Genomic DNA, 22,784 nt, shown 5'->3' with positions numbered 1-22,784 from the left:
AAACCATGTCAGATCAATGGCCCATCTATGGGCATAGCCAGGGGTGTGTGGTGGGGGAAGCTGTTCCCCCAGTCAAGTAAATAAATAGAAATACTTAACTGACCAATTGTGTGGCAGATAACTTGGTTCTGCGCTCCCCCAACAAATCCTGGCTACTCCTTGCCATGGCCAGGGGCCCATCTGCCTCAGTGTGGCCTGCACTGACTGGCAGTGGCTCTCCTTGGTTACCTGCAGGTGCCAAGGATGGAATGGGACCTTTTGGAACAACAGCCTTTCCACTTTCCTCATCGCCTCCAAATCCTGCTCCCTTATCTGGGAATTAGGAGTAGGGCATCTAGTCGGAGAATACGGATTCCTGGTAAATGTGGGACTCAACTTGTTCTTTAATTCGTAGCTCCTCCCTCACCTGAGAAATTAGCAGGCTATTTCACACCTGTCGTGGTACTCGGGAGTCGGGTGGTTCCTGGACCAAAGCACAGCAGCCTAGTACCCTCTGCAATAGAAGCATTAATTAAACCTTGGTTTATGCGTTTGATTGGTCTTTTGGAGAGGAGGAGGAGGAAGAGGAGCTGGGACCTAATAGATTTTCTGCTACTCCGTGCTGCAAAGAAACGCTCGGCCCATGTTCAGAGGCACTCCGAATCTCGTTTAAAACGCCTCCCGACGGTGGGAGCCACAGAGCAGTTTGCATCTGCCTGAGTCCCGGCTGGCTGTGCCTCTGTCTTCCCGGCGCTTGCGCGCTGTGTCTGCCGCCGCCGCCGCTCTCGAGAGGTCGCAGCAGGCGGCGTGCGAAGGGAGAGCTGGCGCCGCCCGCAACTTGGTGGCGGCTGCTGCCCGCTGCCTATTTTAGTCAAAACCTCCGCCCGGGCGGCTCGCGCGTGCTTCGCCTCGACTCCTTCGGCGAGAGAGGGCGCCCTCGGAGGAGCTGCTGCCGGAGGAGACCCACGGCGGGACGGAGGCTCCTCAGAAGCGAGCGGCAGGTAAGGCTGCAGCCCCGACGGGAGAAGTTAGGCGAGGCGGCGGCAAGCGCGGGAAACGGGAGGGGCCGCTCTGGCGGCGGAGTTACTGTTACTCGTAAGTCCGCCGACTAACCAGCGAGGGGTTTTTTCGGCAGCCTGGTGGCCCTTCGGGCTCGACTCCCCTTGCTCAGGACAAAGTTTTCCCAGGAGCCGGGCGCCCCTCGCGCGCGCAGGCAAACCCCTTTGAAGAACGGCAGGAATTCCAGGCCGAGTTTGTGGAGGGGCGGCAGAAAATCACTTTGCGCGTGCTCTAAGACCGAATCCGTTTCCCGCGTTTCCTCAGTAGAGCGCAAGGAAGCTGCGCATAGCAGTCTCTTCTTTTCCACACCTGGGTAAGCTTAGCAAGGTCACCTACCTGCCTAGTCTGTGCCATAGAGACATAGTAACTTGAATTGGAGTGTTGGAAGGGAACCCAAGAGTCATCTAGTCCAACCCCCTGCAATGCAGGAATCTTTTGCCCAGTGTGGGGCTGGAACCCACAACCCTGAGATTTTAAATGTCTCATGCTCTACCGACTGAGCTATCCCAGGGGACAATTTCATATGCTGACAGAGGTGAGCTCAAAGTGTGTCAAGCGCAAAAGAATATATTGGTTCCCTCAGTACTCAATCACCCCTTTCTTTGTGTTTCTCTCTCTCTCTCTCTCTCTCTCTGTGTCACACACACACACACTGCTGCAGTTTATGAGTTGGAGTGTAGAGCCCCTTGCTTCCTCTGCTTGAGAGAGGCAGTCTTCACATGCTGAGTTGTTCCTGCTTATTACTCCTGCAGCACCTGACTGCTTGAATGAGTCCTGATGCTTGAAATTCAGGGGAAGCCCTAAGCTTTTCTGAGGCCTGGCTCAATTTAAGCTGAGCACCTGTTGTTGTCCCCAGCCAGGGCCTTCTTGCTTTCTGGTGCGCTTGTGTGCAAAGCTCTGTCACAGCCTGGAATGTCAAGGAACATTTCAGCGGAGACACCCCCAAGTGGTGGTCTGCTTATCTCTTTACAGCGGTTCTTTGTGAGGAGAGCCTGCAGTAATTTGGCAGTTGGGCTATACGGGCTTATCTGCCACCCCCCCCCCTTTCCTTGAGGAGACGACTCCTGCTGTTGCTCCTTGCTTTGATCCTCTTCATTTCAAATATATTCTTTAATAAGTATCTGCTCACAGGTATATGGAAGGCGGTGTACTTTATATTTGAAGTCCAGCAAATATAGGATGCTAAATAAATGCAAACTGAATTAATTTATATAAATAGATGGAGTCATGATCTACTTGAAATAACCTTGCAAAATGTTTACGGCTATGATTTACAAGAGCATACTGAAAGCCTGCAAAACTGCATTAACAATAAAATGTGTCTTGCTGATTATATTTGGGGGAGTGGGGTAGATACAACCTTGGTTTAATGTTCATTTTGAGTCAAGGGGTTCGCTACTGGCATTTTTTAAATTAATTTTTTTAAGGCTGAGTGGAATTAATGCATTACTTTGTCTGTTTACAGGTCATCAGCTATTTATAAGGACACTTGTTCTGAAGCAGCACAAAGCCAGGTGATTAAAAAAACAGTGGTATCCCATGGGGAATTTCCCCAAAGGTTTGTTTATCTGTGATGCTTTGCAGGGATCAGTATTGCACGATACCAAAAAGTTCAGAGTTTATCTCTCTTTCTCACTCCTCCCCACTTCACACAGTTGCCCTCCATCAGTTGGAGGGCAATGCAGAGGGTGGAGCTAGTGTGTAGGCTTTTCACGCTTGCAGTGTGCCCGGATAGGGCTTAGGATTTTTGTGTGCGTGTGTGGTGTGTTATATATAGCTTGCCTCTTCTCAGTGACTTGTGCTAGTGTGCAAAAATACCCTACTACTTGCAGCCCAAGCCTAGGCATGAAATTCAGTGGGATTTATTCTCTAGTAAGCACTGCAACCTTAAAGTTGTATTTCATCCTGTACTGAGAAATTTGTGTCATGTGTAAATGTTTATAGGCATAAATAAATAATCCTAATAAATTAATAGCAATAAATAAGAATAAAATATTAGTGCGGGATAAAATGCAGGTGATAATAAGATTTTAACATTCTAGCCCATGCCAGGCTTTACAGTTTCATTAAAGGTAAAGAAAGAAGTTTGGATTCTGATATGCTTATAATGCTGAAAGCTTTTTCAATGTATTGTTGAATGCCTGTGCTTTTAAAATTCAAAATCTAATGTGGGCTTGGCTTTCGACAAATTAATTTTGATGTGCTTTCTTGCATAGTTAACCCCCACGCTACCTTTGTGCTTGCATAGTAATTGTACATACAGTTCTTTCAACTTAAAATGTTAGAATATGCAGAACTTTCAGGTTTAACCCACATAATAAGAGCGCAAGAGGAATGCATATTTAAAGAAGAGTGAAAAATATTTATTGAATATATGGAAAATAATTGTACACAGCTGAAAACACTGGCAACATTAAGATAAATTCAACAGAGTAAACAATATTTGATTCATGTGAAAGTGGAAAATTGATTTGAATGGTTATAGTAAAATATGCAGGAAAGTATGATATGTAATATGAACCATGGAAGGAGAAGAAGGGAAGTCATTGGAGATTTTAAAATTTGTAAAATGTTTTAATTTGAAATGTATGAAAAGGAAAACTCAATTCAAATTATTAAAAAAGGAAATACGACTTAAGGTAAAATATATTCCACCCTGTAAGTTGTTACATTTGTGTTCTTTTCCTTCACTGTCTTGTACCCAGTATGTGTTGGTGGTATTTTGACATTATTATTACCAGGCAATAAAAAGTACTTGGCTCAGCTTAAAAGGCATGAATACAAACCAGAAAAAAATAATTAAAACTGAATAGGAACTGCCAAGAAAGCCACTGTTAAAACTAAACACTTCAGAGAAGCAAACAGTTAAGAGCTCTTGCCCCTGTTAAGCATAACATTTTGTAGTTTTCAACTTCAGTACTAGGGGCTGGTTGTGTATCTAATTAAGAAGTGCCCCTTGCTGATGCCCATGCATGGACAGTTCTGCTCCGTGGTCAGATGCATTATCTGCCCTTCTGTCGTGTTTGGAGATAAAGTAAACCTGTTTCTGCTGCACTTAAAATTGGCTGTCAGAAAAATTGTGCAGCCTTTTGCCTCTCAAGCATTGTAAAGTGCTATATTTAGTAGAACTATTTAATGTCGCTGCCACATGACAGTTTGATAGGTGTGGGATAGATAAGGGAGACTCACTTTATTTTTAAGCATCCCATGCCAATACTGATCTGAAGCATAGAAGCCACCTTTGGCATACAGTTCATGCATGCAGAAAGCTGATATTTTTCCATGGGTAGCAAAACAGTTTGGACCAGCTTGGATACATATGTTGTCTTTTGTTTTTATTTAAAAACTAGCTGGCCTGGCCACGCGTTGCAGTGGCTTTTTTGTGAAATGGAAAAGGAAGATCTATATGTATATAAATGTAAACTGTCCATGCCCACAGCTTCTCCTGTTGAATTTCCACCTGCTGCTCTCCGTCTTCCCCGTTTATTCCTCCTTCCACACAGCTTCTCCCGTTGAATTTCTGCCTGCATCTCCGTATTTCCCTCCGTTTCTGACTGCCTCCACACAGCTTCTCCCGTTGAATTTCCGCCTGCCTCCTTTCCGTCTTTCCCCCCGTTTCTGACTGCTACCTTCCTCTCCCCCACACTTTCCCTGGTCACCCCGAAACTCTGTTGCTTACTGCTGTATAATTACAAATGGAGCTCGTGTTCTGGAAAGCGGCTGTCGATTGCTGTGGCCTTGGAAGGCGCACACGCAGACGGCTTCTTTGGGGGTTGGTGGCCTCCATTTTTGCCTCGCGTTACCATAGCAGCCTGGCCTCGCAACGCCGCCTGGCCTCAAAGCCCGGCTTATCTCCTGTCTCTTGAGGTTTGGTCATGTAGTAGTAGCAGCTCTATCGCCCCCCCCCGCCTCCCCCCCCCGCCTCTCTGTGACAGCTGTCTGCTTGTTATGCGTTGTTGGGCTCCTTGAGGCAGTGGCTGAAAGTTAGGTCGCAAATGGCGGACAGCTGTTTGAGGTGCTGGCTGTAAGTTGTCGCCTCGGGAGTTGGGTGGCACCTTTCTATTGGTTGCTGGTTGTGGTGTCAGTGCTGTTGCTGGAGACATCTAATAGGCATGCCAATTTTTTGTGTTTATTCTTTATTTTAGGTATGTCAGGTGTGGGTTTTTTGAAATTCAATTATCCCATGTTATTCCCTGATGGTCATGGAATACTGTGTCCTAATTAGATACTGTTTGGTCCAGCGGTTACGGAGCAAGTTGGTAACACCCGTGCATGCAATGGGAACATTTATATATATATATAGATAGAGTGATAGTGACACACACACACACATGCAAAAACTTTTCGGAATGTTAAATATAAGAATTTTTAACCTCTGTGAATATGGTCTCCGGTACTTTTGTATCTGTTGACAAAAAAAAAAAAAACATTGATTCAAACTGCAAGTGTGAAACTGTGTTGTATTTTCCATTCTTATTTTAATGTTTTGTTGTTGTTTTTTTAAAAAAGAATTTTAACAGGCAAATTCAAGATGAATCCTACAGAAGCAAATTCAATCATGGTGACCCCTTTGAGTTTCAACCCAGATGTCAACAATCCCATCTCTATGCCTTTGAATGAAACTGTTTGTGAAAACTGGAGAGAGATTCACCATCTTGTGTTTCATTTGGCCAATATTTGTTTTGCTGTTGGATTGGTTATTCCAACCACTTTCCATCTTCATATGATTGTCCTACGAGCCATGGTAATAATAGGTAGGACAAACAAATACTTAGGAATACGCAAAAGCTTTTATATGCCAATTTGATTTTCTTCTTGTTGCATACTAGTCCTTCTTCCACACCACACCACAAATTGCTTTAGAAATACAAAAGTAATTTGCGGTGCAGAACAGGATTCTATAGTTTAGCATGGCATGGAAGAGTTAAAGCCAGAGGAGGTAACTCTGGCTCATACACAACTGCTCTGTTGTCATAGTGAGGGAGCATTGATTTAGAGTGTATCTGATCTGTTGGGTGTCCCCACTAATAAGGTTACACTGGGCCTCATCAGTGGTGGCACCCAGCTTGTAGAATGCTCTCTGACAGGTTCAGGAACCGCTATTTACATTTTACATAGCTTTTAGTAATTATGTGTTTTTGTGTGTATGGCTTAATTGAATTCCTGTTACTGCTATACTGATTGTATTAATGCATCTATTTTTTTAATTCTCTGTCTTAATGTTTTAGTTGTCTCTGATATTGTAGTATTTTTTTTTGTAACTACCGGTACTTTAGATATTATTTTAATAGAAAGGTAGCCTGTACCTACAAACAGCTATATGGTCCCAATACACCTCCAGTGTACTTGGTGACAGACATACATGTAAATGGCAATGCACAGTGACCTCCTGCCAGCCATTATGTTTTGTGGGATTTATTTTATTTTATTTTTAGTGTGAAGAGCTTTGCTCATTGTCCATACATGACTGTGGCACACATTATACTGTAGTTGCAGTGGAATGCATTTGCATTCCTTGCCTATGAAGGGCCAGTGTATAACTTGTAGCTTAATTGCCCTAAGGAGGAGGAGCATTATTATTATTTGGAAGTAAACTAAACAGAATATTTTTATTCTTGGAATACCCAACTGAGGAGGCTGGGGAAAACCAGTCGCAGTATTTTGTTGGAATCATAGTTCTTTGGACACGTGTGTATGTGTGTATGCGTATACATAGTCATTTGACACACTTGTTTTTGGCAGGATGTACACTATTCATCATCTGGGCAACGCTATTCCGTTGTGCTGTGGATATAATGATCTGGAATACAACATTCCTTGTTATCAACCTTTTGCATTTATATACTTGCTATATAAGAGAAGACCGGTATGTACATCACCACTAAACTATTGATACAATGTCTAAGGTGCTACTTTAAAAGGACCATACTCTTCCACCTTGATTCTAACAAGTTTATAATGGGCTCGTTGACTAACTTGAATACACAAATGATCATTTCTACAACTCTCGAGAGCTTTGCTTTCAAGCATTTTTTTAAAAAACAAAAATCCTTCGTAAAGAGGCCTTTAATTCTTTATGAATTCCTATTTTTTAAATTTATTTTTTAGTATACAGCCGCCCAATTTTCATTTGTGTAACCTGCCATCTTGGTTCAACTTGAATCCAATGTGTCCATTATGGTGGTGGTGGTTTTTCAGTTTTCAGGACACTTGATTCTTTATGATGTAGGGCATCTGGCTCATTATGACTAGGGTAGCAAGTCTTCAGGTATTTCCTCCACACTCATCTGTTAAACCAGTTACCCCGGCAGGAAAAATAGATTGGTTTAAATCAAAGTCTGTGGTGGTGACCAGTAACACTGAATTGTATGACCTTCCAGTAGCACCTTAGAGACCAACTGAGTTTGTTCTTGGTATGAGCTTTCGTGTGCATGCACACTTCTTCAGATACCTCAGCTTATCTGAAGAAGTGTGCATGCACACGAAAGCTCATACCAAGAACAAACTCAGTTGGTCTCTAAGGTGCTACTGGAAAGAATTTTTGATTTTGTTTTGACTATGGCAGACCAACACGGCTACCCACCTGTAACTTGTATGACCTTCTTATTGTATCAAATATGAAATGGTTTTCCGTGTAATACTGTAACCAATTTTACAAGATATGATTAAAAGGCATCAATTAAGAAATAAGCAGCAGAATTCCTTGTACATGATTAAGGCTATGAACATTTCTCTGAGAGTAAGCCCTGTTGGAAGATACAACTGTGCTGTAAGTCATTCAAAGTTATCTTGAGCCGTCAACAAATAATTTCTTTCTTTATAGCAGAGCCCTAAATTTCAGTTACTATAGATCAGTGACAAGCAGTTAATTCTATAAAAGGGGATGGGTGTGCCTTGCTTTCTCAGCTATTTTGTTTTGGATGGCAACTGTGCATCTTTCAGTTCCTAGCAATATAACCTAGAAGCTCCTACTGAAGCTGTTCTCCAGCATCTTAAGATTTTTAAAATTGATTCTGTGTTGCTCAGTATTGACTTTCCCTTTAAGTGTTGCACCTGCATTGATGCTTTGCTGCTTTGTCATGTGTGAAACTAAAAAGCTGGTTTGGCCCTCTCTTGTTATCTTTGCCACATGTAAAAATGAATATCTAATGCAGGCTTTACATTTTTCATCCAACTCCTTTTAACTGCAGCCTGATTTCTTTCTTAAGAACATGCTGGTTCAGAGCTCCACCCTCCCCCCCCTCCCGGACTAAAAGCCTTTAGCCATAAAATGTCATAGGGAAAGTGCTCCAGCCCCCTGCCCCCTTTGGCACCATATGTTACAGTATCACATGTGAGGTTTTCTTTTCTGGGGTTGTCTGAACCAAAGCAGATTGCTGGGTGGGGAGGGGCGTGCATGCTGCAGATTATTGTCCTATTCCAAATTGTTCTTGTAAACCTGCTTGTGCTCCACCCGTTGGATCCTAAACACATGTTTGATTGAGCAGCCCACATCTGAAACATGTGGTGGGTGAAGGAACCATCTTGAATGATTTGGACTGGGAAAGATTAAGCCCTTCCTCTCTCTGTCATGTTGTGCACTGGTGAAGTTGCTTTAAAATAATAATAATGGAAAAGGAGTTTGCTTTTGGGGAGGGCAGAGGGAGGGAGAAAGGTTGTCCCATGTTTTCACGTAAGGAAATTTTATAGGGTTTTGTTCCATGTTGCATTTACTGTGATTGTCTGAACTGGTATATTTGGAGCATAGAATCATGGAATTGTAGAGTTGGAAGGGATCCTGAGGGTCCAATCCCCTGCAATACAGAAATCTCAACTAAAGCATCCCTGACAGACAGCCATCCAACCTCTGCTAAAAAAAAAAACCTTCAAGGAAGGAGAGTCCACCACCTTTTGAGGGAATCCTTTCCACTGTCAAACAACTCTTACCATCACAAAGTTCTTCCTAGTGTTTAGTTGGAGTCTCCTTCCTTATAACTTGAGTCCATTTGTTTGGGTCCTACCCTCTGGAGCAGGAGAAAGCAAGTTCGCGCCATCCTCCATGTGACAGCCCTCTAGCTATTTGAAGGTAGCTATCATATCTCACATCAGTGTTCTCTTATCCAGGCTAAACATAGCCAATTTCCTCAACTGTTCCTCATCAGGCTTGGTTTCCTGACCCTGGTCATCTTGGTCACCCTCCTTTGCACACATTCCAGCATATCAATATCCTTCTTAAATTGTGGCACTCAGAACTGGACTCAGTACTCCAGATGTGGTCTGACAAAGGCACAATAGAGTGAAACTATTACTTCCCTTGGTTAGGGTACTGTACTTATGTTGATGCAGCCTAGAATAGCATTATTACTATTTTGCTGCTGCATTACACTGTTGACTCATGTTAAGTTTGTGGTCTACTAAGACCCTAGATCCTTTTCATATGTAAGGTATTCATATGTAGGGTATTTGGGTAACCTGAACATTAGGTCCAGTTGCAGACGACTCTGGGGTTGTGGCGCTCATCTCACTTTATAGGCCGAGGGAGCCAGCGTACAGCTTCCAGTTCATGTGGCCAGCATGACTAAGCCACTTCTGGCGAACCAGAGCAGTGCACAGAAACGCCATTTACCTTCCCGCTGGAGTGGTACCTATTTATCTACTTGCACTTTGACGTGCTTTCGAACTGCTAGGTTGGCAGGAGCAGGGACCAAACAATGGGAGCTCACCCTGTTGCAGGGATTCAAACCGCCAACCTTCTGATCAGCAAGCCCTAGGCTCTTTGGTTTAGACCACAGCGCCACCCGCATCCCTCCTTTTCACATGTACTACTGCCTAATTCAAGTATCATTCTATCTGGTTATTCCTGCCTATATATCACAATTGAAATTCATTTTGTTAGTTTGGGCCTAGTTCTCCAAACTGTTAAGGTCACCTTGAATCCCAATTTTGTCTTCTGTGGCATCAGCTACCCCTCCCAGTTTGGTGTCATCTGCAGATTTGATGAGCACCTCCTCAAATCTGTTATCCAAGTGGTTTATAAAGATGTGGAAGAACAATGGGCCCAGGGCATTATCTACAAGAATATCTTACTGAAATCAATATACACTATGTCCACATCTTTCCCCTGATCCACCAAGCTTGTAACTCCGTCACAAAAGAGAGAGATTTGTCTGCCATTTTTTGAGAAACCCATGCTGGGTCTTAGTAATCACAGCATCCTTTCCCAAGGGCTCACAGAACGACCATTTAACTATCTGTTCTAGGACCTTTAGTGTCAAGTTGACTGGTTGGTAGTTACCTGGGTCTTCTCCCCCCCCCACACACTTTTGTTTTGGAGATAGGGAACAACATTTGCCTGCCTGCAGTCTGCAGGGACCTCATCTGTTCTCCAAGAATTCTCAAAGATTATAGACAGAAGCTCTGACACTACACCTGCAAGTTTATTTAGTCCCCTTGGGTATAGCTCACCGGGCCCTGGAGATTTGAATTCATTTAAAGTAGCTAGGTGTTCTTTACCACCTCTTTTCCTATATTGGGCTGCAGCTCCCTCCTTGAAATGTTGTCATGAAATATTGAAGCCACCTCTCAGAAGACTGAAGACTCATGTGACTGTGATTGCTTGCCTGTTTTAGACAGTGGATTTGCTTTCTGGCTACCAATATTCTTCCTGTCTGTCTTGCTTATGTGTGTGTGTGTGTGTGTGTGTATAACTCAATAGCTCATCTGCTTTCCAACACCCTTCACAGTTTGGTTATTCATGATGAGTATAAAACCCACATCAAAAGAGTGTTTCATTTAATCCAGTTAGACTTGATTTAATATATAAATTAAAAAAATGAAAAGAGCACAGCAAGCTAGATGACTCATTCTTACAGTCATTGCACAAAAACTTAAAGTGTTTCAGACTTTTCTCTTTCCTCCTAAGCTGAATCTGTCATCAGAAGAGCACCAATGCAATTGAAAGCTTTGGCATGGGAAAACAGGAATTTGATCTGCAATTTATTACAAGCCTTGAGTAGGGATGGTCAAATCTATCACTTTTGTTTCTCATTTTTCTAATACTCAGTTCTCAACATTTCCTTGCCAGTATGCATTTTTTTAAAGCCCTCATGAAAATTCACCAGCATTTTAGTGTCATTTTCTCCTAATACACACATTTTTATGCTATTTTGCATAATTTTTTACAGTGCTTTCTCTCTCTCTCTCTCTCTCTCTCTCTCTCTCTCTCTCTCTATATATATATATATATATATGCACACTTAGCTTTAATTTATGCATTTTTACTTGGCTGAAGAATTGCATGGCAAAATTAAGAGAAATTAAAATTTCAAAGCATGGTTGCATTTCGATTCACATACTGTTTGAAAAGTGCAAGTTACATAGGTTTGCCTTAAATGTGAATGGAATTATTTCCTGCTAATAAAGTCATTCTAGTTCTGCGATACATTGTATATGGTAATTGCTCCTTTACTACTGAATGATTTTCATCTAGTATAGTTCTCTCACACTGCACTTTCTACAGCTGTTCTGTAGCATCTGTTCACTGTGGCATGAGTGAACAGTATGAAAATGAAGCATGAAATAACACTTTGACCTAAATGAACTGAAAGGATAAGGGAGAAAATCCAGTATTTGGTTTAGTCTAATTACTTGGCAAAAAACTGAGAATGGAGGACAGCTTGCAAGACTCCTAGCATCTTTATGACAAATGAATACTCACATTTCTCTTTAAACCCAAGGGCAAAGCTCTTTTCCCCACAGAGCATACACCTCTTTTTCCTTTCTTATTTATTAGCAAGAAATAATGTAAACTACCGACAAACTCTCTCTCCCTCCCCTTGAATTATGCCTCTGTTATGCCTTCAAATACTTATTTGTCTAGTGCTGAAGCCTTTCCTGTTTTTGCTCTTCATGACACCCACTTTCTCCTCTCTTTGCAAACCAATTTGGTCTCTGCTCAATCTGCTAATGTTTTTAGATACAGTAGGACACAGTGTCCTGGTAGTAACTCTATTGATTCAGGAGCACAGCTAGATATGAGCCAGTTTTTTCTCACCCTGTTTCCTGTTTTGGTGCATAAATGAGTGTAGAATGTTAGACACTGTTTTCTCTTTCCTACAGCATCTTATAATGGACTGGCTTTTGCAGGCCTTTAGAGTTGTTTTCATGGCCATCTTCTGCTTCTTAGCAAAGAACTGAAAGAATTATATTAGTGCTTTGCTTTTGTGCATTACCTGTAGAATGCTCAAAGTGCTTCACATACTGATTTTCTCACTCCAGCCCTGTGACATTTTTTTACCCCGCTTATTGCAGTTGGGAGTGTGTGGTGATATAATGAGACATGTTGAAGGTCACCTAGCTATTTCACAGCCAAATGGAGATTTGACCTGAATGCATCCTGATTTTTAGGTCAGTCTTTTCGGCTATAAACATCTAGATGGAAGCAAGTTTCATTGAACTCAGATGCAGGTCCCATTGAGTAAACGTTTAGAGGACTGTACTCTTAGCCACTGTGCTTCACCAGCTCTATGCCTGCAACAGGTAGAGAAATAACTGGGAAAATAAGGAAAGATCGAATTACCTATTTTATTAGAATATAATTCTATTGCCATTTATAACTGTATCACTGCATTGGTTACATTTGCTTGTAGCCATGAGTGTGATATCAAAATGAAACAGTAAAGGTAAAGGACCCCTGGATAGTTAAGTCCAGTCAAAGGTGACTATGGGGTTGTGGCGCTCATCTCATTTTCAGGCCGAGGGAGCCGGCGTTTGGCCACAGACAGCTTTCTGGGTCATGTGGCCAGCAGGACTAAACCGCTTCTGGCGCAACAGAGCACTGTAATGAAAGCCCAGAGCACATGGAAAATGCTGTTTACCTTCCTGCCACAGTGGTACCTATTTATCTACTCTGATTCAAACTACTGACCTTGCAATCAGCAAGCCCAAGAGGCTCAGTGGTTTAGACACAGCGCCACCCATGTCATTTGAGACATTTTTAAGTGTACTGACACTTCCTAGCTTAAATGTAGGCTGGAAGAAACTGGTATTTCCACACACAGAAAAATACAATGCAATTTCTAACTCTGTTATTATTTAAATTTCTAGGGCAAAAACCATCTGCTTATATGTATAACTATAGTGTTAGATGTATCCCATTTGTCAGTTTCTTTGATGCTACATTGGAATAAAGTTGTCACTGGTTTGTATGTTTATGTGTTTTGGGTAAAAAGTATATTTTAGAGTCAATGCTGAGAAATACTTACTTTTTGTGTTATAGATAAAGATAGATAAGGAGCTCAACAGTCTGTATAAGAGAATGTTTGAACCACTCCATGTGCCTCCAGAGTTGTTCCAAAGACTGGACAGGACAATTCTGCCACATTCAGACACTAAAAACAGGTCAAGCGTATGCTGTAGAGGACAAAACATCAGTGGATGATCGATTAAGCATCCTGTTAAAAGGAAAGTACGTACTTGAAAAAGTTTGAACAGAAGTTGTCCTTTTCATGGCATAATTGAAGTGTGGAAAAGTGGAAATGAAAATTGAAAGGGACTGTAGTACACAATAACTTGTGTCCTCTTTTATACATAACTTTAGTTTTGAATAATTTGAATTTATGCAGTAGCAATTCAATGCTGCTTTCCTCCACTGCTTTCAGATACTGCTTTGAAGTAGCAGTAACCTTTACTGATCTCTGCAATGCTTGAACCACTTGCTTCTTGGCGTCTCACCTACCTTTGTGGTGTCAGTGAGCTGTAGCACTCTCTCCTGCCACCATGATTCCTAAGTTGTTGATTCACTTTGTTTAACTGTACCTTAGTGTTAAATCAGAGTTATACCCACACCATACATTTAAAGCAATATTATACCACTTAAACAATCACGGAGAATCCTGGGGGATGATGTTTGTTAAGGGTGTTGCTCGGTGACCTTTAATGAAATAAGAGTTCCCATAATTCTCTGAGTCTAGTTCATTTCTAGGTCCACTTCAGGATATGCAAGTCTACCTTCTGAAGTGGGAAGCCTGCTATATTCAAAAACGTATCTGTTTTTGAATCCCAACTTTCCAGGGTTCTAAACACAGTAAATTATTGTATTCTGGTATGAATTGAATTGTTGTGCCTCTGGTATTTTCATATGTTTCATATGTTTTCATGTTTTTATCATCAGAATGAAGGTCTCCTATCGAGGGCATTTTCTGCATAATATTTACCCCTGTGCCTTTATAGATTCTCCTGAATTCGATCAACTCAGATGCATCGAGGTGAGAAGTTCCAGGTATGGAACTGTTCTGTTGGGTGTGAATATAATTCTTGATGAAGAAAATATGAGGTGCTATAGAGTTTTATGGGTAGCATTGAATTAATTGTCTTAACTTTTTCATATGCTGTAGCCTTTTAAGATGTTAATGTTGGGGAATAAAACCGTTACCATTCTAGATGCAAAAGTGGCAGTGTTGTGTTGCTTGTTGAGAGCTGTAAAATTATATAGTTTCTTGGATTCTAAAGGTTTAACACAAGTACCATAATAATATTGGATATGAATCTGTTTGTGGATTAAGGAAACAGAATGTAGCATTGGAAGGGACCCTGCAGGAATGTACAGCTGTCCCATATGGGGATTGAACCTGCAACCTTGGTGTTATGAGTTCCACACTCTTGCCAAGTGAGCTATCCAGGCTTATGCCTTATGTTAATCTGAACACTAATCCACTTAAAAGAAGCATTGAAGCTAAATAAGGCAGCAATAGTACTCTCTTCCATATTCTAAAATGATTTTGAATCCCAGGCCCCCAATTTTTTTTAACAAAAAGCTGACCAATTGTAAATATAAATTCACCCCCCTTTTCTTCCCGACCTTATACTGTACTAAACACTAATGTCTCATAACAATGTAACTGATCTGTAGAAAAAACTGTATACCTGAAAAAGGGGCGAGGCATGTACTTCTGTAAACCAAGAAAATCTTTCATTATTATTATTATTTTTAATCAAAAGCTGACAAATGTCCATGTCCTAAGTAAAGGGGAGGTCAGAGGAAGAGTGGCTAGTCAAGGGGAAAGGAACCAGAGTAGGTATGGGCTTGAGAAGTAGGGACTTGATTTGATGGGAAGTAGATGTGGTAAAGGGGACGCGGGTGGTGCCATGGTCTAAACCACAGAGCCTAGGGTTTGCTGATCAGAAGGTTGGCAGTTCGAATCCCTGCGACGGGGTGAGCTACCCATTGCTCGGTCCCCTGCTCCTGCCCACCTAGCAGTTGAAAGCATGACAAGTGCAAATAGATAAATAGGTACCGCTCCAGCAGGATGGTAAACGGCGTTTCCGTGCGCTGCTCTGGTTTGCCAGAAGTGGTTTAGTCATGCTGGACACATGACCTGGAAGCTGTACGCCAGCTCCTTCGGCAGTAAAGCAAGATGAGCGCCGCAACCCCAGAGTCTCTGCGACTGGACCTAACAGGGGTACCTTTACCTTTACCTTTAGATGTGGTAAGATAGGAAATGAGGGAGGGGAATTGAGTTTCAGAGAAAACCTTCCCACCTTGGGGGTGTGTATACTATTGGTAGGAAGGCAGTATTTCAGAATGTGATGTTTGGAGGCAAAGTCACTGTACGTCTGGAAGTTAAGTTGTGAAGATACCTCAATTTCCCCAAAGGTGGTTGCTGTGAAGTGGGTGAGCTGAATTTCACACATAAAATTGTACCAAGTACCCAGTTTTGGGGCTGCAGATCTTTAGTGAGTTCTTGTTTTTAACTATGACTATGCAGTATCTACTTGATTGTAAAGCCAGGACAGAGGGTTGATAGTGTCTAAAACTGGCAATTGATGTAATATGTTCCAGTCAAGAACTGGGCATAAAGTCAAGGCTAGGTTGCTGTCAAGATATTCATCTCTGCACTTGGAAGGAAGTTATGGATACTTAACACTATTCCTAATATATATTTTTGGTCATTGATTTGTTCTGAGATGAGAGGAAACCACCTAATTTTAAAGGAGTAGTTCTTTGTATCTCTTTATTAGATTAGGGTTTGGTGTATTTTATTACACAAAATGAAAAATTTTCATTTTATGACTGATGTGTACACTTCTGTTTCTAAATATACGCAGGGATGGAAATTGTATTGTTGTAGCCCACCTGAAGATGCTTACTTGGCAAGTGGTATATCAATAGCTTAACTAATATGTACACCAAATTAAAAACTGGTTCATGGCATCTCTGCATGCTTTTATATAGGGCATAGATCATTTTGCTTTAACATATTTGGGAGACAGCACATTCATAATTCACTTCCCTGTCAGGATCACTGATCATTTCTCCCCTATGAGTCTGGGGTCGGCTTTGGCTTGGGTTTTTTCTTTCTTCTCTTTCTCTCTTTCTTAGTACACTGGTGCCATCTGCTGGACGCATGTCAACCTTAGCAAACTAGCTACCTTTTGCTTTTACTGGACGGTGCATGTGTGAATCAACCCTTAGAACTGAGCTGCAATCCTACCACATGCATCTCAATCTCATAAGTAGGGTTCCATCAGATTTATGCGTTCATACTGGTCCAGTTGTATCATTTGTCATGCTATTGATAAACTGATGTTGTTCGTTCGTTTTTAAATTTGTTGATGCTGTCTTTCTCTAAGCCAGGGTTCCCCAAACTAAGGTCCACGTGCCAGATACAGCCCCAGCGAGCCAATTATCTGGCCGACAGCGCCCACCACCCGCTCTTACCGGTGCGGCGTGGCTGTCCATTTCCAGGTTGGCACAGCACCGGAATAGCTTGTGTGCATGTGAAAGTGTCGTTTCTGGCACACTTCCGGGTCTGCGGAGGCCCATGCGCATGCACACAAGCTATTTCCGGCGCCGCGCTGACCTGGAAGTGCGCCGGAAAAAGCGAGTGTGCGTGCGAATGGGCACGCACTCCCCCGCCCTCCAGCCCAAGGCTGGATAAGTTTGCTGACCCCTGCTCTGATGGTGTGCAACAGATCAAGACAATTAAAATATTGTAATGTTTTAATATTTTATTATCGATTTCAAACAGCAGCATTAGTAAAAAAAAAGGGGGGTCAAAAAGAGTGATATTAATGTATTAGTTCATTTAATCTTTTATTTTAATGTTTGCTCTTTTAACATTTTGCATATTATCATTACTTGGTATATATTGAAAGTAAACATAATAACAATAATTTGGTTGCTATTTTTAAATATTGTATTAGTGCATATATTTTGTTGTTGTTGATATGACCATGACGGTTAGAAGCAGCAAGACCACATACAACAGCAGAGGTTTTGGGCCTGCCATAGCATGTTAATCTATGTTCCTTTTTTCAAATTTGGCCTGTTTAATCCAGACATTGGTGTTCATCTTTTTCATTCCTTTTATGCAATTGATTTGCTCACAGGGTGCTTTTAATTAAATGGATTTGGAAGGCAGATTTCCAAAATGTCAGAAGAGTTTTCCTTGCAAATTTCTGTGAAATTTTGGGAACCCATTGGCCATGATCTATCTGTTACGATAGATCTATTCTGTGTCGGACTGTGCATATAGTGTTTGAAGGACAAACCACTATTGATACATTTGTGTTAGTGGTGCCTCGCAAGACGAAATTAATTCGTTCTGTGAGTGCTGTCGTATAGCGGAAATTTCGTCTTGTGAAGCACGGTCAGAGGAAGCGCGGTTTGACCGGGGGGGGGGATCGCAAAACGTTTTCGTTTTGCGATTCACGGCCATAGGAAACTTTGTCTTGCGAGTCACCCTTTCGTTAGCGAATGCCTTTCGTCTAGCGAGTTTTTCGTCTAGCGAGGCATTCGTCTTGCGAGGTACCCCTGTATGTCTCTTTCTGCTGAACATCCAAACTAAAATGCATTGTGGTCAGTGGCACCCATTAAGCAGTGCTAATTCTATGAATATACTTTCTTTGCAGGTGTCCATTACTGCTGATGATAACTGCAAATTTTATGCTGGTCCAGAGAGAGACTTACCTTTTTTCTGGAATCTCAACCATTCCTCTTTGAAATATTAAGTACCTTATTGGAAAAGATATTACAAACAAATTGTACTCATTAAATGATCCAACACTAAATGATAAGGTAAGGATTTTATCTTGCTGTTGGAAATTGTGTAGCTGCTATATAGTTGTCCTCAATTCTTAAAAATGCATTTCCCCTTTCTATGCTACCTCTTTTTTATATGCAGTGGTACCTCGGGTTACATACGCTTCAGGTTACTACTACTAACCCAGAAATAACACTTCAGGTTAAGAACTTTGCTTCAGGATAAGAACAGAAATCGTGCTCTGGTGGCGCAGCGGCAGCGGGAGGGCCCCATTAGCTAAAGTGGTTCTTCAGGGTAAGAACAGTTTCAGGTAGACGGACCTCCGGAACAAATTACACAGAGGTACACTGTATTTGTTACATTTATTGAATCAATAGTATCATAGAATTGTATGTTGGAAAGACCCCCCAACCCCTTCAATGCAGTAATCTCAACTAGATAATTCACTACTGTCCTGAACTCTAGGCCCAAAGGAGGGCTTGTGGGAATGGTTGGGTGGAGTTTTGCTGAAGGAGGATGCCCAAAACTTCAGAATAGCCAGTTCTAGTGCTTTATTAAGAAAAGTATAGACCAGCAAAGCAGCCTGCCAGTTTGGGTTTATGGTTCAGAAACATGATGGTCATCCAAACTCTGCTTAAAAACATCCAATGAAGGAAAGCCCACCACCTTTCAAGGGAGTGAATCTTCCCTGTGACAGCCCTTAAATATTTGAAGATGGCTATCATATCTGCTCTGTTTCTCTTATCCAGGCTAAATGTGCCCAACTCCCTCAACCTTAAGACTGGGTTCTAGACCTTTGATAATCGTCCTCTGCATACTTTCCAGCTCGTTAATATCCCCTTAAATTGTGGCGCCCAGAGCTGGACACAGCATTCAAGGTGTGGTCTGACCAAGACAGAATAAAGTGAAGCTATTACTTCCCTTGATCTAGACAGTATAATTCTGTTGATGCAGCCTAGAGTAGTATTAGCTCTTTTTTTTGCTGCTGCATCACACTGTTGACTCTTGCTAAGATTGCAGTTTACTAAGAGCACAGTGATGACTGTCATACCATTTTCAAGTGTCCGGGAAAACGGCATTAGCATGCCCATGTGGAAAGTAAGAATTCCACAAATATCTCTAAAGGCTTCTTACTAGCAGAGCATATCAAAACAACCATCTATCCAAATCTTCCAATTCCTGCCCTCAGAGAGAGAAAGAGAGAATACAAACAAACACACACAAACCCACACCAATAAATCCAGCCGGGGGAGGTCTCCTTAAATGAGCCCTCCTAATAGCTGATCCCATTTCCTTGGAAAATGTATGTATGGCCTATCACATACATGGCGAGCTCCAGTGAGGTAGCAGTGTCAGACTTGGATCAGGATGAAGCAATTTCAAATCCTCACTTAGCTATGAAGCTCATCAGGTGATCCTGGGACCATTCTCCAGTTCTTAGCCTAGCCCAGCTTAAAGGCACCAGGTAAAAATATTCCTTTTTAACCAGGCCTTTGGCTGATTGACATCTGATGCCCTTTAAAATGTATTGTGGAAGTGGGGGATTATTGGGTTGTCTTTATTGTGTATTTTCTGTTTTTTATATTGTGAACCGCCCTGAGATCTATGGGTATAGGGTGGCATACAAATAATAATCGCTTTTGTGAGCAAAAAAAACAACAACAAAAAATGGTGGGAATGGAAGCAATGTCTGCCATTCCGAGCTCCTTGGAGGAAGCAAGATTGGTACTGAAATGCAAATAAATAAATATCTGTTCAGGTTTATTAATGATGAACTATTTGGTATAACTTGTTTCTCTACAGACATCCCAGAAAATAGATCGACAGCCCAGTTTGTGCTCACAACTTTCTGTGATGCAAATGAGAAACAGCATGGCTAGTTCAAGTGATGGCGAAGATGGCTTGCAACATTTTCTCCGTGGGACTTCCACTGCCTCAACCCTTCGTGAGTCATTAACCAACATTTCCAGCTAGTCAATCACAAGTGTCATGAGGATGTGTTGTGGGGAAAATACTTTAGCACAAGGGGAAATACCATTACACTCAGACATTAGGCCATGATTTTTTTTAAAATTCACATTCATGCTCATTGCGCAGTGACTGCAATCAAGCAATGATTTTCATGTGTGAATGGGACATTGTAGTTCAGACTTCACAGGCTCATCATTCATATCTTGTATCTCATCTTTCTGAATGTGCCACAGTTTCTACATTCAGTCGCAAATTATCAAATGCTATGCAGGTTTTACTTTATTTATTAAACTTCTATACCACCCTTCATCTGAAGATCACAGGGTGGTTTACAATATAGAAACACAAAAATACATAACATACTAACAAATGAAAACAGTACCCCCATGTAGTTTAAAGGGCTGTGAATTGTAATATTTCTGCAAGCTTTGATGCAGTGCTCCATTGTGTTAGGTGTTGAAAACTGAGCAAGAACTACTTAATCTGTACTCCCTAACCAACATTTTTTTTTAAAATAATGAATGAAGAGTAACACTAGCTGCTATGGATTTACTGAGATCCAGTGTGGTGTAGTGGTTAAGAGCGGTAGACTCGTAATCTGGTGAACCGGGTTCGCATCTCCGCTCCTGCATATGCAGCTGCTGGGTGACCTTGGGCTAGTCACACTTCTTTGAAGTCTCTCAGCCCCACTCACCTCACAGAGTGTTTGCTGTGGGGAGGAAGGGAAAGGAGATTGTTAGCTGCTTTGAGACTCCTTAGGGTAGTGATAAAGCGGGATATCAAATCCAAACTCTTCTTCAAACTGAACTGATATAATGCTTTGTTTTTGTATGCTTGCAGCCTTTTAAGATATCCCCCCCCAAAAAAAGTTCCTATTACATGCATTTTAGATTCCAAAAGACTGAGAAAGTGCTCACATCCTTAATAGTATTGCTCAAGATGGGGAGCAATACTGAAAATGAACCATAGGTGGCACCAAGTAATTCTGTTCTTTTGTCTGGCTGGCACCAGTATTCCCTCTAACCCAGTATGTTTAGATTTAAACCGAAACACTTCATTTCCTTGAAAGGATACATACCTTCTTACTTAGAATGTGGGTGGTAGTAGTGGGAGGAGGTGATGGTTTTTGTTTCCTTTTTGAAGTGTAATAATTTTAAGTTATTTCCTTTTTTCACTGTTGACAGGTCAGCCATCTCCTTGTCTAAGAACATTAGCAAAAATGAAACCAATTGAAGAAAGTGTGGAAGATGATGTCTTTGATCCCCCATCAGTCATATCAACTAAAGTTTAGTAGTGATCTTGCTGAGCAGAATTTCAGTGAACTACTACAAGCGTGGCACACAGAAAACTTGTCAAAATGCATAAGGTTAATTTTTGATTTTTTAAAATATGTATATTTGGCCACATACACCAGAAAAAAAAAGACTGAGTGAACCCCTTAACCATATTACCTGAAAAATAAATAATGCTGGTTTTAGTGGGACCTGAGCCCCATTCGGGGCTTTGTGTGATTGGAGGCAGTAGAGTGCCCCCCTTGAAGCAATAGTGTAGAAAGGTCTGTGCTTGTAATAGAACTGTCTGCACAGGAATGGCTTCTCTTTTGAAGTGAATGGGAAAGTCCTCAAGGCTTTGGTGGCTTTTTGGACTGGAACAAATGTGTCAAACTTTGGTTTTCAGTTATGTTCCAACAAATTGATTCGTTTGCAAAGCTGTGCCATTAAAAACTTTTTTTAAAATTTTGGCTCTTAAGCCAATAAATGCAGTACTGATACACAGATAAGCTTGACACTTGAGCCTTCTTTTGACCTCACTTGCAGAGGTGCAGGCTACTCCCCCTGCCTAGGCCACCTGTTGGGTCAGTAGGGGGAAAGCAGTCATCTGGGCTGAGGCCACTCGCATTTGCACCAGCCCTGCCTAATAATATTAAGACTGAGCACGGTCAAAGCTGAATATGTAATCAATGTATTGTGTTGTGTGTCACAATCACACTGTATGTCCATTTGTGAGGGATACAGGAGTTGTGCCACACTCTCCTAGCTCCCATTTTGTGCTGATGTGCAGGTCTGGCACTTGGACATTTTGACTCCCAAATGCTGCAAACCCAGAAGTGAGTGTTCTGGTTTGCAAACGTTCTTTGGTGAATCCGAATGTCCAATGGGGCTTCCACAGCTTCCGATTCGCTGCAGGAACTTCCTGCAGCCAATCAGAAGCCGTGCTTTGGAAGTCAAATGGATTTCTGGAACAGTTTCCATTTGGCTTACAAAGTATGACTGTATTTTTAATCATGGCACACTCTGTGAACTGGTACAAATAATATTGCAATCAGAAAGATAACTTAATTGTAATCACCTTCCCCCTCCTTTCAGCCATGTGTAATGTTTATAAATGGTCCTATAATGTGATGTCTATTATAACTGGACAAAAGACCTGAAGTATTAGCAATTCAAAATACTATTGCAACGAAATTGATTTGCAGTGTACTTTTGTGTAAATGCACCAGCATTTCATGTGGTAGGGCAGAGTCACAGTGCTTGAATTAGTCTCAAATCATTAAAATCAGTGGGTGTTTGCCATTGACCTCAATGGGATGTTGACCAGCGGTGGGGAATCTGTTCCCCTGCAGATTGTGGTTGAACAACAATTCCCCATTATATAGCATATTCACCACTCTAAGGCAAATTGGTTCTCCAATATCTGGAGGCCCACAAAGTTTTCTATCACTGCTGTAGGTTGTACGTCATAATGTGCATCAAT

The 22,784-nt window shown here is 41.6% G+C and overlaps 1 protein-coding gene across 1 annotated transcript; it reads left to right on the top strand.

Annotated features, from left to right (window-relative positions):
• The first annotated feature begins 738 nt into the window (after positions 1 to 738).
• On the top strand, positions 739 to 21,435 carry BVES (blood vessel epicardial substance). The gene is given in 14 exon segments (XM_033143513.1): positions 739 to 980; positions 2,504 to 2,552; positions 5,559 to 5,792; positions 6,781 to 6,876; positions 6,879 to 6,904; positions 13,295 to 13,378; positions 13,380 to 13,483; positions 14,189 to 14,259; positions 14,262 to 14,296; positions 17,929 to 17,959; positions 17,962 to 18,021; positions 18,024 to 18,094; positions 19,863 to 20,004; positions 21,215 to 21,435. Coding segments are annotated over 12 exon segments (1,050 nt in total). The 5' UTR covers positions 739 to 980; positions 2,504 to 2,552; positions 5,559 to 5,569; the 3' UTR covers positions 21,322 to 21,435.
• Positions 21,436 to 22,784: the final 1,349 nt, after the last annotated feature.

This window comes from Lacerta agilis, chromosome 3 (genome assembly GCF_009819535.1).
Source record: "Lacerta agilis isolate rLacAgi1 chromosome 3, rLacAgi1.pri, whole genome shotgun sequence".
Taxonomy (NCBI): Eukaryota; Metazoa; Chordata; class Lepidosauria; order Squamata; family Lacertidae; genus Lacerta; species Lacerta agilis.
The sequence above is the reverse complement of the archived record's forward strand: the minus strand, read 5'-3'. Positions and strand labels throughout refer to the sequence as shown.